This window comes from Callorhinus ursinus, unplaced genomic scaffold, assembly GCF_003265705.2.
Source record: "Callorhinus ursinus isolate GAN/ISIS: 27379988/994484 unplaced genomic scaffold, GSC_fseal_2.0 scaffold17, whole genome shotgun sequence".
NCBI classification, from domain to species: domain Eukaryota; kingdom Metazoa; phylum Chordata; class Mammalia; order Carnivora; family Otariidae; genus Callorhinus; species Callorhinus ursinus.
Genome location: NW_027397079.1, coordinates 3,339,116 through 3,354,484, shown reverse-complemented (window position 1 = coordinate 3,354,484; position 15,369 = coordinate 3,339,116). Strand labels below are relative to the sequence as shown.

At 38.4% G+C, this 15,369-nt stretch overlaps 1 protein-coding gene across 2 annotated transcripts in view; it reads left to right on the top strand.

Moving 5' to 3' along the window:
• Nucleotides 1-15,369, top strand: part of CSMD1 (CUB and Sushi multiple domains 1) — a 2,052,675-nt gene that overhangs the window by 1,650,895 nt on the left and 386,411 nt on the right. For both annotated transcript variants that reach the window (XM_073902260.1, XM_073902259.1), the window contains 4 exons: nt 328-654; nt 1,699-1,893; nt 9,801-9,939; nt 12,892-13,079. In XM_073902260.1, coding sequence (XP_073758361.1) covers nt 328-654; nt 1,699-1,893; nt 9,801-9,939; nt 12,892-13,079 — 849 coding nt within the window. The remainder of the gene's footprint in view (nt 1-327; nt 655-1,698; nt 1,894-9,800; nt 9,940-12,891; nt 13,080-15,369) is intronic.

Sequence of the window (15,369 nt, the reverse complement as noted above, 5' to 3'; positions counted from 1 at the left end):
AATGTTTACTCTTCCAAAGGCAGAAACCTATAACTAGAAATTCTGATATTTGCCCCAGGTGTCCGTGAACTCGGCTTGGATCATTTCTGAGTCAAGCCTGTACTCGATTATGTGCGGGCTCTGATTGTGGTGTGTACCATGAAATACTCTATTTACAATTTAGGGAAAGAAGGGATGTTATGGTACAGAATTACCAATTCAAAAACAGTTGGACGATCCTAACTCTGCAGGTGTGGATTGCCTTCTGAGTAGGTCGCCATTAGTTAGTTTCATGTGGCTGGTTATTTGTGTGCAAAATTGTTTGAAAACGTGTTTTTGTCTTCACAGTTTCATGTTTCTTCAACTTTACCGCATCATCAGGAATTATTCTCTCACCCAATTATCCGGAGGAATATGGCAACAACATGAACTGTGTCTGGTTGATCATCTCCGAACCAGGAAGCAGAATTCACCTCATCTTTAATGATTTTGACGTGGAACCCCAGTTTGATTTCCTTGCGATCAAAGATGATGGGATTTCTGATATCACTGTCCTGGGCACCTTCTCGGGCCATGAGGTGCCCTCACAGCTGGCCAGCAGCGGTCACATAGTCCGCTTGGAATTCCAGTCTGACCACTCTACAACCGGCAGGGGGTTCAACATCACTTACACCAGTAAGCAAGCTTCCCCCACACCACTTTCAGGCCCCCTTTTACATATATGTGGTGTGTGGGGCTCAGGCTGACACTTCATAGCATAATGAGAGTAGTGCAATTAGATAGCATTGTCCTGTCAACCTAAAGACTACATCATTCCATTTAGGTTGGTGTCTCAGTCAGCCTTATAGTAGGGATTAGCTCTCATGTGTCTTCTCTTTCTCTGATTTTCCTTCCTTCCTTCCTTCCTTCCTTCCTTCCTTCCTTCCTTCCTTCCTTCCTTCCTTCCTTCCATCTATCCATCCATCCATCCATCCATGCACACATCCTCCATGCAACAAAATAGTGTAGTAAAAAGGATTGAGGCATTTGGGGTTTGGAGCCATGGATTAGAACACCAACACTTGTATATACTTAGTGAATTTTGATAACAGGGCTATTTTCTTTGTCTCAGGGTCCTCATTTGCAAACCAGATTGTATTTAAGAACATCTACTTAAATGCATTGTTAAGGGAATAAAATAAAGTAATAATGTTAAAGATGAGTTATAAATCCTATTTTACAGGCTGCCTACTTCTCTTAGACACTGTGCTTGGGATTTGCCAGTAATTATTTCATTTAATATTACAGTAATACTAGGATATAGATTCAATATTCTTCATCTGTAAATTAGGATTTCTAATTAGATCATCAGAGTATCTGCCCAAGGGCAGTTAGAAAACACAAGAGACAGGATTCTAACCCAGATGTGTCTGAACCAAAATCCCTTCAGCACTGCCATATTTATGGTTTTTCTTAGTGCATATGAAAAGTGCTTTCACACTGTGAAATGTGATATAGATGATAGTTGTATGTATTTATCCATTTATTCTTTCTCTTTCTCTCTCTTGTCTTACTAGATATCAATATCTTATTTGTTTAATGCATTTATTTATTGATCTATAAATGTATAACTGAAATTTAGAACAACAAATTGCTTTATTAGTAGGCTTTCTTTCTTTTTAAATACACATACTTAATATTCAAGTATCTTTATTCAATTTTGTTTTTTTTTCCTTTTAGCATTTGGTCAGAATGAGTGCCACGATCCTGGCATTCCCATAAATGGACGACGTTTTGGTGACAGATTTCTACTGGGGAGTTCGGTTTCTTTCCATTGTGATGATGGCTTTGTCAAAACCCAGGGGTCGGAGTCCATCACTTGCATTCTGCAGGACGGGAATGTTGTCTGGAGCTCCACTGTCCCTCGCTGTGAAGGTGAGTGTCTCCTATCATTTGCGTTATTTTCCTTTGAGATGGGTGCATCGAACTTCACAAACAAAGGGACAAACCACCATGTTGGTTTCCTAGGGCTACTATCAAAATCACTGCAGACTCAGAGACTTAAACAGTAGAAATTGAGCGTCTCACAGTCCTGGAGGCTGGAAGTCCAAGAGCAGGTATCAGCAGGGCTGGTTCCCACTGAGCTGAGACGGAGAATCTGTTCTGGTTCTCCGCCAGCTTCTGGGGGTGGCTGGCGTCTCTGGAGTTGCTCAGCTGGCAGAAGCATCATCCCTACTTTCTCCATGTGAGAGCACCTCTGAGTCCAAATTTCCCCTCTTTCTCATGACACCAGTCACATTAGAGCAGAGCCATGCTGATAAATCATCTCAACTAATTCCATCTAAAAGGACCCTCTTTCTGAACAGGTCACATCTTCAGCTGCTGGAATGAAAAATCCAAATACAAATTTTGGAGGGACATAATTCAGCCTATAACAAGGGCATAGTTTTTAGTAGCAATGCTGTCTTATTGCCCTTAATGTAGCTGATATAAATACTACCTAACTAATTTTTTTCTTGACATTTCTACTCTGGTTAACTGTGTAAGAAAACTGGGGGGTGGATGCCGAATAAGGAGCATATCACCTCTAATGTTTACTCAGATGAAAAATAGTTACTTAGAATATATATTCACACCCTATCCAAAGGCCCATACAAATTGAGCTAAGAAAAACTTTTGTAAAAAACTTACCTCCAGTAAATACCAAGAAATGCATGTTTTAAATATTTTATTTATTTATTTGACAGAGAGAGAGCGAGCACAAGCTGGGGGAGCTACAGGCAGAGGCAGAGGTAGAGGGAGAAGCAGGCTTCCTGTGGAGCAGGGAACCTGACACGGGTCTTGATCCCAAGACCCTGGGATCATGACCTGAGCCGAAGGCAGATGCTTAACGACTGAGCCACCCAGGTGCCCCAAGAAATACATTTTTAAATAGACTTTTTTAAAGAGCAATTTTAGGTTCACAGCAGAATTGAATGGGAGATATAGAGATTTTCCATATACCTCCTGACTCCACACAAGCACAACCTCCCCCACTATGAACAACATCCCCACCAGATGGTTCATTAGTTACAATTGACGAACCCACAGTGACACATCATCATCACCCAGAGTCCATCGTTACATTATAGGTCACTCTTGGCATTGTACATTCTGTGGGTTTGGACAAATGCATAATGGCATGTATCCATCATTGTAATATCACACAGAGTAGTCCCACTGCCCTAAAAATCCTGTGCTCCACCTGTTCACCTTTCCCCCAACACCCAGACCCTGGCAGCCACTGATCTTTTTACTATTTCTATAGCTTTGTCTTTTCCAGAATGTCACACAGTTATAATCATATATTGAGCCCTGGTGAATCTCAGAGAGAGTATACATAGATACTCTGATAATATAACTAAGTAGATACCCCAACTGATGTCATATAGTATGTAGTCTTTTCAAATGGGCAAAAAAATACAAATTTTAATGTAAAGGTAAAGTACCATTTCTGTCACCAGATGGGCAAAGATTTGAACACCTTAATAAGATGAATTATTGGTAAGGTTGAGGAATAACTGACATTTTCTGGCCATGCCATTGAGGGTATAAAATTATGGCATCATAGTGTAAATTCACATTAAGGGTCTTAATTCTTTTCTTATTTTTTGAGCTATAAATTGTATTTCTGGTTGTAAGGCCATATTCAAGCAACTCTGAAAAGATTATTTTTTTTCAAGAATGCTTTTTTGCAGTATTAAACGTAACAACCAAAGGTGCAAACAATTCAGTTTTAAACAACAGAGAATCAGTTAAATAAATTATCACACATTCATACACTGGGACACATACACCACAAACAAATACTGTAACATCAAAGATGTTCATCATATATTATCATGTGAAAGACCAGATAATATGACCACTTGTGTTGTAATATGCCATTTTAAACATATAAATATTTAAATGTCTCATGATAATAATAATTTTTAAAAGCCCGAAAAGAGAGTATACACCAAAATGTTAGTCACAGTGCTGGGTGATTTTTTTTCCACTGTTTTTTATTTTCTCAGTTGTCTTCAGTCAGTAGGTGTTTATTTTAAAATAAGTAAATTCAAAAGAATGTGTCAAATATAACCTAGAGTTGAAGGTGATGTGATTCTCTTCTCTCAAGAATGATCAACCTAACATTCGCATGCAGGCAGTCTAAGCAGAACCAGAATCTAAACGTGGAAGAATAAACTCTCCAGCCCGCTAACGAGCAGTGTGGTGGAGTGGACTCGTGCCTCACAACCCTATCCCTCAACCCAACTATCAAAGTTAGCATTCTTCGTCTAAAGGTCAGGATTGTGTGAAAGCTCCATAAAGATGTTCTCACTTTCACACTTTCATGAAGTACTAAGTTTGGTGGACGATGAGGCCCACGGGGTGGGGGGCAGGAAATTGACAAACTGAAGGGCAAGAGTACACTAGAAGGATTCCTATTCTTACCTATTTTTATCACATATTTTACATGTATAGGTTTTAAATGCTACATTGTATCTAGCATTAATAAATAGGTGGGTAATTATCCTGTATAAATAAGTAAACCTACACTCGTGGGTGCTCAAGTATCACTTGAGCCAATGACAGTTCCTATGTGTATATATTTGCTGGTACTGCTCCCCCCAAGCCTATCATTACTGGCTGTGAAGCATGGGTAATTTCATAAGAAAGAAGTTGGAAGAAAAAAAAAAAAAAGAGTACTTTCTAGTCCATGCTCTCTCCCGGCCATGATTCTCCCTGTCTTTGGTGTGCTTACCTGTAAAATGCTGTGTGCAGATGTGTTACAAGCTGCAGGGCAAGTAGGTTCATCAGCACGGTCAGGGGAAGGAAGTGGCTCTAAGCAGTGGCAGGTGATGTTCCAAATAAAGTCAGACAGCAGGAGAAAGTATCCTATTAAATGTGAATGGACCATTCTCTCATTATTTGGAAGGACCTTCAGAGAAGTTCAATCAAAACTCAGCTATAGGTTAACACAGGAAACTGTTAACACAAAGGACTAGTTAATGGTGAAAGAGATTTTTTCTTTTTTAATTTACTCATCCTGAGAAACCCAACTATTGAGCCCTGGTGAATCTCAGAGAGTATACATAAATACTCTGATAATATAACTAAGTAGATACCCCAACTGATGTCCTTGCTGAAGAGAAGTAGAAATGTTCCTTTTAGAATCAAGTAGATCTAGTTGGAAAAAATCAAGTGGGAAATGAAAGATTTAGTAACACAAGCACATTTAATTGAAGAGACACAGAAGGAATCTCAAGTTCCTTAGAGAATATACACATTTTTTGTTTTTCTCAAGTATTACTTGTTATAATCAATTCTATAATTGATCATAAGGTCCAGGCCACATGTGCTGATCATATGCCAGTTATAGCAGAAACATATGATACCAAAAGAACCACAGACAGGTACTCTAAAGATAAAGCCTCAAGCCTGAAGGCATATGCTACCCAAAAACCCTGTTGATGGGAACACTTTCTATTATGATAACATGAGAAAGGAAGCCTATGTTAGGAGACAAATGACCCGGTATCAAACAGAAAGCCCAAAGGAAAGGAACTTATTGCTAATGTTAACAAGTTAGGGAAAAAAATTGAATATTATATTAATAAAAATCAAATATTAGAAAGAATAATATGAGTGAATTATTTTTTGATATCAATAAAATAGACAAAGCTTCTGTGATTCTGATAAGAAAATTAGGAGAAAAGACAATTATAGGTATTTAGCAAAATAGAAGAAAACTAACTATGGTTACAAAAATAATAATTCAATATAATAATAAAATAATGTTATTATCACTAATAATAATTTTACATAAAGAGTGAAAGGCTCACAATAAAGCAATTTCCTTAAAAATTATGTTTATTTATTCTGGCAGAATTTACTGGATGCCAGCACATCATGGGTATAAATTTTTTGGCCTCTGTATAAAAGATTTATCTCGACGTATTCATTCTGCCTCTAGCCTGCCCATAAATTTCAGTGCAGCTCATTGTCACTAAAAACACAAGTTAATTGGGGAGGGGTAAGTGTACAAGAGCACATCGTCAACTCTATGGCAACAAATTTTAACATTCAATGAAATTGGTGATTTCCTAGCAAAATATAAATTACTCAGTGACTCAAATAATAAGTGCAAAATATAAATAAACAAAATACCTAAAAAGAGATTTGAAAAAAGTTTGAAGGTTGGACACTGAGAAAGATACAGGCACCAGAGAGTTGCGAGAGGAAGTTCTCTATCTTCCAAGTTCAGAGAAGTTGAGCATGGGGAACACTATAACAGGTAATGCAAAAATGGACTAACACGCATACCATTTTATAAAGCCAGTGTTAAGTGTAATACACCCTAGCCAGATAATTACATTTAAAAAATAACGCTATATGGGGCGCCTGGGTGGCTCAGTCATTAAGTGTCTGCCTTCAGCTCAGGTCATGGTCCCAGGGTCCTGGGATTGAGCCCCACATCGGGCTCCCTGCTCAGCGGGAAGCCTGCTTCTCCCTCTCCCACTCCCCCTGCTTGAATCCCTTTCTCACTGTGTCTCTCTGTCAAATAAATAAATAAAATCTTAAAAATAATAATAAAGAAATAATAAAGCTATAGAAAAAATATATATGTAATCAAGATGGGCTTATTTTAGAAATACAATATCAGGTAGTTCATCAATGCAAATACTCAGTGAATCAAAGAGTTTGCATTCTATTTTTTTTTTTTAAAGATTTTATTTATTTATTTGAGAGAGAGAGAATGAGAGATAGCACGAGAGGGAAGAGGGTCAGAGGGAGAAGCAGACTCCCCGCCGAGCAGGGAGCCCGATGTGGGACTCGATCCCGGGACTCTAGGATCATGACCTGAGCCGAAGGCAGTCGCTTAACCGGCTGAGCCACCCAGGCGCCCAAAGAGTTTGCATTCTAAAGACCTCATTCACTATTTCACCTTTGTGAATAGGAGCATCCTTGGTGCCCTCCCCCCGGGTAATCTGAATTTCCACTAAGCAGGAGGGTGTTTCTTGTCCCCCTTGGATTTGATGAAACCTGTTCCAGATTCTGACCAGTTAAGAATGAATGGAAGTGATATATTCAACGTATGAATATATGTTTGATTGCCTCCTGCAAGACTAGTTCAAGAGAGAAACTCCTAGGGGCCCCTGGCTGGCTCAGTGGGTGGAGTGTGAGATTTTGGACCTCTGGGGTCATGGGCTTGAGCCCCATGTTGGGTGGAAAGTAAAAATAAAATCTAAAAAAAAAAAGAAAGAAAGAAAGAAAAAGAAAGGAGCCCTTGGATATGTAGCCTGTGAGAAATGAATCTCTCTCATCACAGCTAGTACAATTGTGGAGTTGTTACCACACCATGATGTAATCTAAGCTGGCTGATACGGCAAACTTGACTTCATCATTTAATATATTTTGTTGTTTAATTCTGTTGACCTAGAATATAAAAATTTAAACATCTATTTCATCAGAATAAAGTGATACAAAGTCTAACATAACTGTAAATTTATAAATTTAAGCATCTGCTTTCAGCTCAGGTCATGATCCCAGGGTCCTGGATGGAGCCCCAGTAAAAACTGTCAAGTCACACAAGGTATTAACAAAATAATAGTGATGTGTGACAATGTTGGCACATTCCAAGAAATATAACCACTCAAAATTTTTAAAAAGCTGGGCGCCGGGGTGGCTCAGTCGTTAAGCGTCTGCCTTCGGCTCAGGTCATGATCCCAGCTTCCTGGGATCGAGCCCCGCATCAGGCTCCCTGCTCGGCGGGAAGCCTGCTTCTCCCTCTTCCACTCCGCCTGCTTGTGTTCCCTCTCTCACTGTCTTTCTCTGTCAAATAAATAAATAAAATCTTTAAAAAAATTTTTTAAAAAGCTTTACTGAAATGAAGGAAATATACAGGTTTCTATTTAGATGGGAAGTAAGACTTGTAAAAATAAAACAGTTCACACAGATTTAGAAAGGTCTCATGTAGCAAACTCAACAAAAAAATCTACATTTGCTGTATGTCTTTCTTTTTTTTTTTAAAGATTTTATTTATTTATTTGAGAGAGCGAGAATGAGAGAGAGAGAGAGCACATGAGAGGGGGGAGGGTCAGAGGGAGAAGCAGACTCCCTGCTGAGCAGGGAGCCCGATGCGGGACTCGATCCCAGGACTCCAGGATCATGACCTGAGCTGAAGGCAATCGCTTAACCAACTGATCCACCCAGGCGCCCTGTATGTCTTTCTTATATGGTATCCTTGGATAGTAAAACATGACATAAGTAAAATTGTTTATTTTTGCTTATGTCATATTCTAAAAAGGATTTGCTACAACATGTCAAGAAGCATGAGAATAAAGGCTAAAAATATGAATGGAAGGACTTAACTAGAAAAAATTCCTCATGTTAATTAGTAAAAATATGTTGTTTTTAAAATTATGATTACATAAAGTAATGCAAATTTTCTTCAAGAACTCAAGGTCATCAAAATGACTCTGATTTGCTGTTATATCTAACTCTAGGAATAATGCCCACCTATCACAGTTGATTTAGAAAAGAAACTATATTAAGAAAAACATGATCTGCCCAGCAATCGTCCATGTTATCCACCATTAACATATTTTTGAAATTCTATCCCCCCTTTACTCGGAACCATTTTTTAAATTAAATTTAGAATATGCTTTATTATCATTTTGTATCCTGCTTTGCATAATGTAATGTTCTAATCGCAAAGAGTTACTCATAGTAATAAAATCTCAGAACATTATTTCAAAGGTATTTGAGACATTCTAATATGTAGTCATACACTTTTCATAAATGTATACTTTTTCCTTTTATTATTCCATTCTAAATGAAGCCACCACAATTACCTTTATAGATTTCTCTGTTAGATGTTTTTCTTCAGCATCAAAACCTGGTTGAAATGGTGTACAACTTTTCAGCATTTTATTGCATTATGACTATTTCTTCATAAAAGGCATATTTTTTTCAAAAATGACTTTTTTAACTTGGGACATTTTTATGTTTTATTTGATATCTATACATTTACAAATTTGATTACAAAGATGGCAAAAAACTTAGAGAAGAAAAAACTGAAAAAAAATATGTGTCCGGGAAGAAACATATTAAATATATGTCATTATTTAAAAATTCCTATAGATTATACAGAAATGTAAAACCCCTTTTCCTGAGCACCAAGCACATACCTTCCTGAAACTTCTTTTCTTCTTTATAATTATGGATCATTCAAAAGGACTGATGCAGATTAATTCTATGTTTATTGAATTTGGAAATTTTGTTTTGTTCCCTAACATTCATTAATAATTTAGTATGATATAGGTGGCAAGTCATGTTAATAAAATAAACACATCGCAAACTGAATAAGCACAACACACATCATTGAAATATAGTATCTGCGCATGCACACACACACACACCACAGGGTATTTCCGTTCAGGTGTGAAGCAATTTTGTTTGCTAATCAATAGATGTTTGTGGAATTACAGACACATATGAAATACGGATATCAAGGGTATGCACTCATGAATTCGTTATGACGATTGGATGTGACAATTTATGGGAGTCATTCATCTCGTACTTATGCCTGGACCTTTTCAGGTCATAGGAACTTTTCTGCGGGTTGAGGATAAATGCCTGGATGTGGGATAGATGTGCTCTGCTTTCAATAAATGCCATGTCCTTGGGAATATGTTTAGTGTGAGTACTTGAAAACAGGAAGTCGTGAAGACAGAAGCACATTCCTGCCACCGCAGGCACTGCTGTGGTGCATTCCCACGTATTTGATAGGATCTGCTGACACCTGAACCCTCTTTCAGCCCCGTGTGGTGGACACCTGACTGCTTCCAGTGGACTCATTTTACCTCCTGGATGGCCAGGATATTATAAAGACTCTTTAAATTGTGAATGGATCATTGAAGCAAAACCAGGACACTCTATCAAAATAACTTTTGATAGGTAAGAAAAAGACGTTCTTTCTCTTCCTTAATTTGGACCTAACGACCCGTGCATGTCCAGTGTGTTTACTTAAGTAGATAGTGAGACTTAGAAATAGGACAGTTCTTGGTTGGTGCCCCCAAAGGAATTCACTTAAAAAGAAATAGGCATTTGCTTGATAAGTTTTGTTCTTCTTGAACTTGACCCTCTAGGGCTGCAGCTAAGTCCTCTCCAAAGGCTTGCCTCACAGAGGGAATATCCCACATCATCATTCCTCAGAGCTCACAATTGCTGGCCATTGTGTCCACCTCTGGGTTTTGGACCCATGGCTAAAATACACTCTGATTGCAAATGGAAGCCTGTGTGGTCCCTTAGGTGCCTTCTGGGACAGCCCAAGAAAATGGTGTCATGTCCTAGTGATTGCGGAGCTGAAACCAGGGTGTGTGACAAATTAGTGATCTATGAGTGGTTCTACCACTGCAATGCTGTTTGGCTTCGCTATTTGATAATGAATTCAATAATCTTAAAAAATAATCATGCTATTTGAATTCTCCATGATAAAACGTGTTTCCATTTGTCTCCGCAATAAAATCACTTTGATGATTAACAACCAAAAATGTTTTCAAAAAGGCATATGCCTTAAAATAGAAGGAGACATATTTGTTTGGTGTTTTAAGCTTAATCTCTGAGCAACATAAGCTTTCTCTAACAAGGAACTTCTTCTTGACTAAAAGAGTTTGGGTTTTAATATTCAGGATATTACAGTGTCTCAAGGTGTATGAACATTGTTATATTATTTTGTTTGTTTTCCACTAATTTTCTATTAATTATAATATATACAGGAAGATTTTTAGTGGGAGTTGCATTATCATTTAGCATTATTTGTATTTGAAATTGTTCATCTTATTGTGTCTACTAACATAATAATCTCCAGTAGGATCATCTCTCAGAATAAAATAAAAATTTTGGCTTCTGTATCCAATATGCTGCAGAATGGATCCTTGCATATAAACTTAATCATTGAGAAAAAAAATTAACTCTATAATATTCAGTAAATTAAGTTGGGTTCCTTATTAATTTTCATTACTTTCTGGTATTGAGAGGGGGAAGAGCAAAGCACTTCCTGATTCCTGGCATCACATCGAATGTAAATCATTTAGCAAAAATTGTGACTTTACATCCTGGTCTGGTACAAGTTATTAGCACTCTATTTTCAGTTGCCTGAACAAAGAGGCATATAATTTTTCTCCATCTTGTCTTTGCAAGATTGTGGAACTGTATTATTTTGCTGAATTCCATTTACAAGAGCCAGTATTTCTGATATTCTCAGGCATTTGTGATTATTACACTACTCTTTAAAGGTTTATGTCTCCAGCAGAGGGCTGACATCCTAATAAAAGCATGTGTTCGTAAATAGGACTTTAAAAGTCCCTACTGATGTTATTGTTATACAAAGTGCGTCAGGTTGCCAAATAATGGAAAAGGATTGGAGTTCTCTCTCCAAGGCTGCCCCAGACTCTCCCAGCTGTTGGGAAGAGCACTCTCTCTGTCCTAGCTGTTGTTCCAGAAAGAAGAGGTGAAGACTGTAGCACAGATTTTTCAAATGAGATTTATTTCATGCTTTATCCAAACCTCTGGAATTTAAATTCAGATCACTGAGAAACCACAGGGTCTTTAGAGGACACTTTAGAAACTGAAAGAGGAAGCTACCCCATCGGACCTAGTCGCGGGAAATGGCAAGTGTTTCCAGTTCCCTATGGAAGATCGGGCCACAGGGCCATCCTAAGTTAGTTGCAAGAATAGGGCATCATCGTCCTCCATTTGCTCAAAGGGAGTATATGTGATTCAGTGAGAACCAGGGCAGAGCCCGGTGCTTTCAGCATCTTTTGTTGCGGTTCCATGCCATGAAGCCAGGAGAGCCTGCACTCGCCCTCGCTCTTCCTCTCCATCAGCATTATTTGATGCAGAGGATGGGGGATAATGACACAGGCTTCCACAGAAGTCTTAGTCTGAAAGTCGCTGAGTGAATCAGAGGCTCACAAGGCGTAAGCTGCTCCCTGAGAGCACAGCCGGACACTTGGAAACCGGGTTAGCTCTTTGAGGACGAGATGGGCCCATTTAGAAAATTATCTCAGTGCCTGGAATGGTGTCTTCATTGCTTCAAAGAGGACCCAAGTGGCTGGGACTGTATATAAATATAACATCAGGCCAGATTCTCTGGAAGCATAATGTCCTTCTCAAAGAAAAGTTAAGCGCTTTTTGGAAGCTGTTCAAATCATTAAAGCAGCATTTCGTTTCTGAAGCAGCAATGTGCTAAATCATCTTCTAGTGTCCAGAAAGAGTTAATGTAGCTTAAAAAGGCACGGGATTTTTTTTTTTTCCGGAAAAGTATTTGAAGTATTGCCATGTATTTTGAATTATTCTGTTCCTTTAGGAGATCATATCTTTTCATGTGCACATTTCAAGGTATCCATAATCAAGCTCAACAGGGGATCATGAAATACAGTTTGAAAATGCATAATGATTATGCACTAATTGGTGTTTTTTTAATTTAGTGGTTTCTTTCTTTCTTGCTTGCTTGCTTGCTTTCTTTCTTTCTTTCTTTCTTTCTTTCTTTCTTTCCTTCATGCCTTCCTTCGTTCATTCCTTCCTTCTTTCTTTTCTTCATCTCTCCAAAAACTAACCTGGTTCACAGTATTTTTATTTTAGAGCTAAAGACTGCAGTCTTTTGTGCTTGGAATGTTACCTGACTGAGTATTCTGTAAGAGGGAAAGGTTTAGGCTGTACCTTTTCTTCTAGAAAAACTGATGCTTCAATATCATATGTGCCTGGGTGTTTTTTTAAGTTTGTAAAATTCTAAATCTTTTATTTATAGTGATATACATCAGTTCAAAATTAATGAATGAAGATATTTGGGGAATGTATATAAGTTAATGCAGCTTTGCTTTTCTGACTGGATACAAATCTCCACAGATTTCAGACAGAAGTCAACTATGACACTCTGGAGGTCCGAGACGGGCCAGCCAACTCATCCCCGCTGATCGGAGAGTACCATGGCACACAAGCTCCCCAGTTCCTGATCAGCACGGGGCATTTCATGTACCTGCTGTTCAGCACCGACAATAGCCGCTCCAGCGTGGGCTTCCTCATTCACTACGAGAGTAAGTCAGAGGGCACACTGGCCACCACCAGCCTGTGTCCAGACACATGTCAGGTCCCGAGCACACTCCTGATGCTCACTGCCTCTGTCTGCATTGGCCATAATAAGCACTTTCTCTTATTAATAAGAGAGCATCTTGTGGGTTTTTACTTTAAAACTCCAAAAAAATATTTATTCATTTATTATAAAATTAAATAATTAAATAGTGTGTTCATTCACCGTATGATGTAATGGTAAACTTCTACCATGAGAAATAGAGCTCCTGGCCAGAGACGCTGTTGCTACAATTATATTTCCAGAACAGTGGCTTAGGGGAATTCTTTGCTGGAAAAATGTGGGTACGACCATCGTGGTTCTTTTTTGAAAGATTATTTATTTATTTATTTGACAGAGAGAGACAGCAAGAGAGGGAACACAAGCAGGGGGAGTGGGAGAGGGAGAAGCAGGCTTCCCATGGCACAGGGAGCCTGATGGAGGGCTCGATCCCAGAACCCTGGGATCATGACCTGCTCCAAAGGCAGATGCTTAATGATTGAGCCACCCAGGCGCCCCGCCATCATGGTTATTTCTGTTGGTTGGTTCACTTGAGCACGTGTCCCTGGAGAAAGAACATGGAATGCAGACCAGAGAGGAGTTAAAACACAGCTGAACCTCATGAAATGACATGTGACTATTGCTGTGAACAAGTGTGAACAAGGATTAAAATGATTATTAGAAACAATTAAAAACAGTTGCTAAAATACGACATGCAGAGTATCTTGCCCAATGTGAAACGCTCTCGTTTCTGTTTCCATACATACAAATTTGTCATAACCTTAGCTTCTGAAATGAGAAGGTCAGGTCATTACAGTATTTTATAGTAATATGTCAGCAGCTATAGTTCTGCAATACAGCTGAGGGGGTTCACCGTGGGAATACATGTTTAACACCAGCCAATTAAAACAAACAAACCCAGGGCACCTGGGTTGGCTCAGTGTATGAAGCGTCTGCCTTCGGCTCAGGTCATGATCTCAGGGTCCTGGGATAGATCCCCCCCACCCCGCCCTGCTCAGCGGGGAGCCTGCCTCTCCCTCTCCCTCTGCCCCTCCTCCGTGCTTTGGCTCTCTTGCTCTCTCTCAAATAAATAAATTAATTAAATCTTTAAACAAACAAGCAAACATTATTCCCTCTGTTTGAAAATGCCTCACTTTCAGAGTAAGGTGAAGAAGATGGATGAATGCAGGCTAGCACAGGATTTAAAGGAACAAAACCCTGTTTTTCAAGATTTTTATGGTTATTCTTTTTCAGTCTTATCCCAAAACAAACAAAATGAAGTTTCAGTGTTATTTAAAAACATATAAATATATATATTTACATAAACCCACACATATAATTTTACAAATGCTCATGAATGGGGTCATATCTAACATGTTGGATGTTTAATCATAGTTTTTTTTTTCTTGCCTTCCTGTCCAAACATCACCCCCTTGCTACTCATGTGCAAACCCCACCCAACAACTCAGATTAATAACCTGTTATGTATATTTCTCTGTTTCCCTTGCTCATGTATGGAATTACATGCAAACATGTACATGCATATACACATGATAAAAAATAAGTCACATTACACTTGTTTGGATAGCAAGAAAATTGACTATTCATGATTTAATGATTAATTTCAAATTTAATTCAGTTAGTTTCACTTCATATACATGCAACATTTGTTTCAAAGTAATGTATTTTTTAAACTCGATATACAATTTAAGAACCAGAGAGTTTCATGTTTCATTCCTTTTTAACGTCCCTTCAAGTCATTACTTTTCTTTGGAGTAGAGATAGGTGCACATTACAACCATTGGATTTGCAAATCCCCTAAGCACTGATGACCAAAGGGCTATACTCTCTCCAATGCACCCCGGTTTCTTAAGTCGGGAGCTCCTTGGCCTTCGAACACCCAGTTGGATGATGCTTAAGAGAATAAATATTTTCTGGCCCTAAAAAATACTAGAACAGAGTTTCCCATTCTTCCCTTTCCTCTCCCTCATTTGTGTAGCCATAAGTTATTTTGCCTATTTTTTCTAGTATCCTTTAAAAAAATGTGTCCTAAAGCCTATATGCAGGTTGTAGAAACTGATTGCATTTACTCACCTAACTGGTTTAAATAAATGGGTTATTCTCCCTCATTCTTTCTGGGATTCAAAGAATGGTAGAAAGTCAGGTCACAAGTTCCTATTTAGCTTGTCATCCTTACTAATAGAATATCATATGCAGATAACTAACAATATTTTTTTCCAATCTTACATGGATGACTA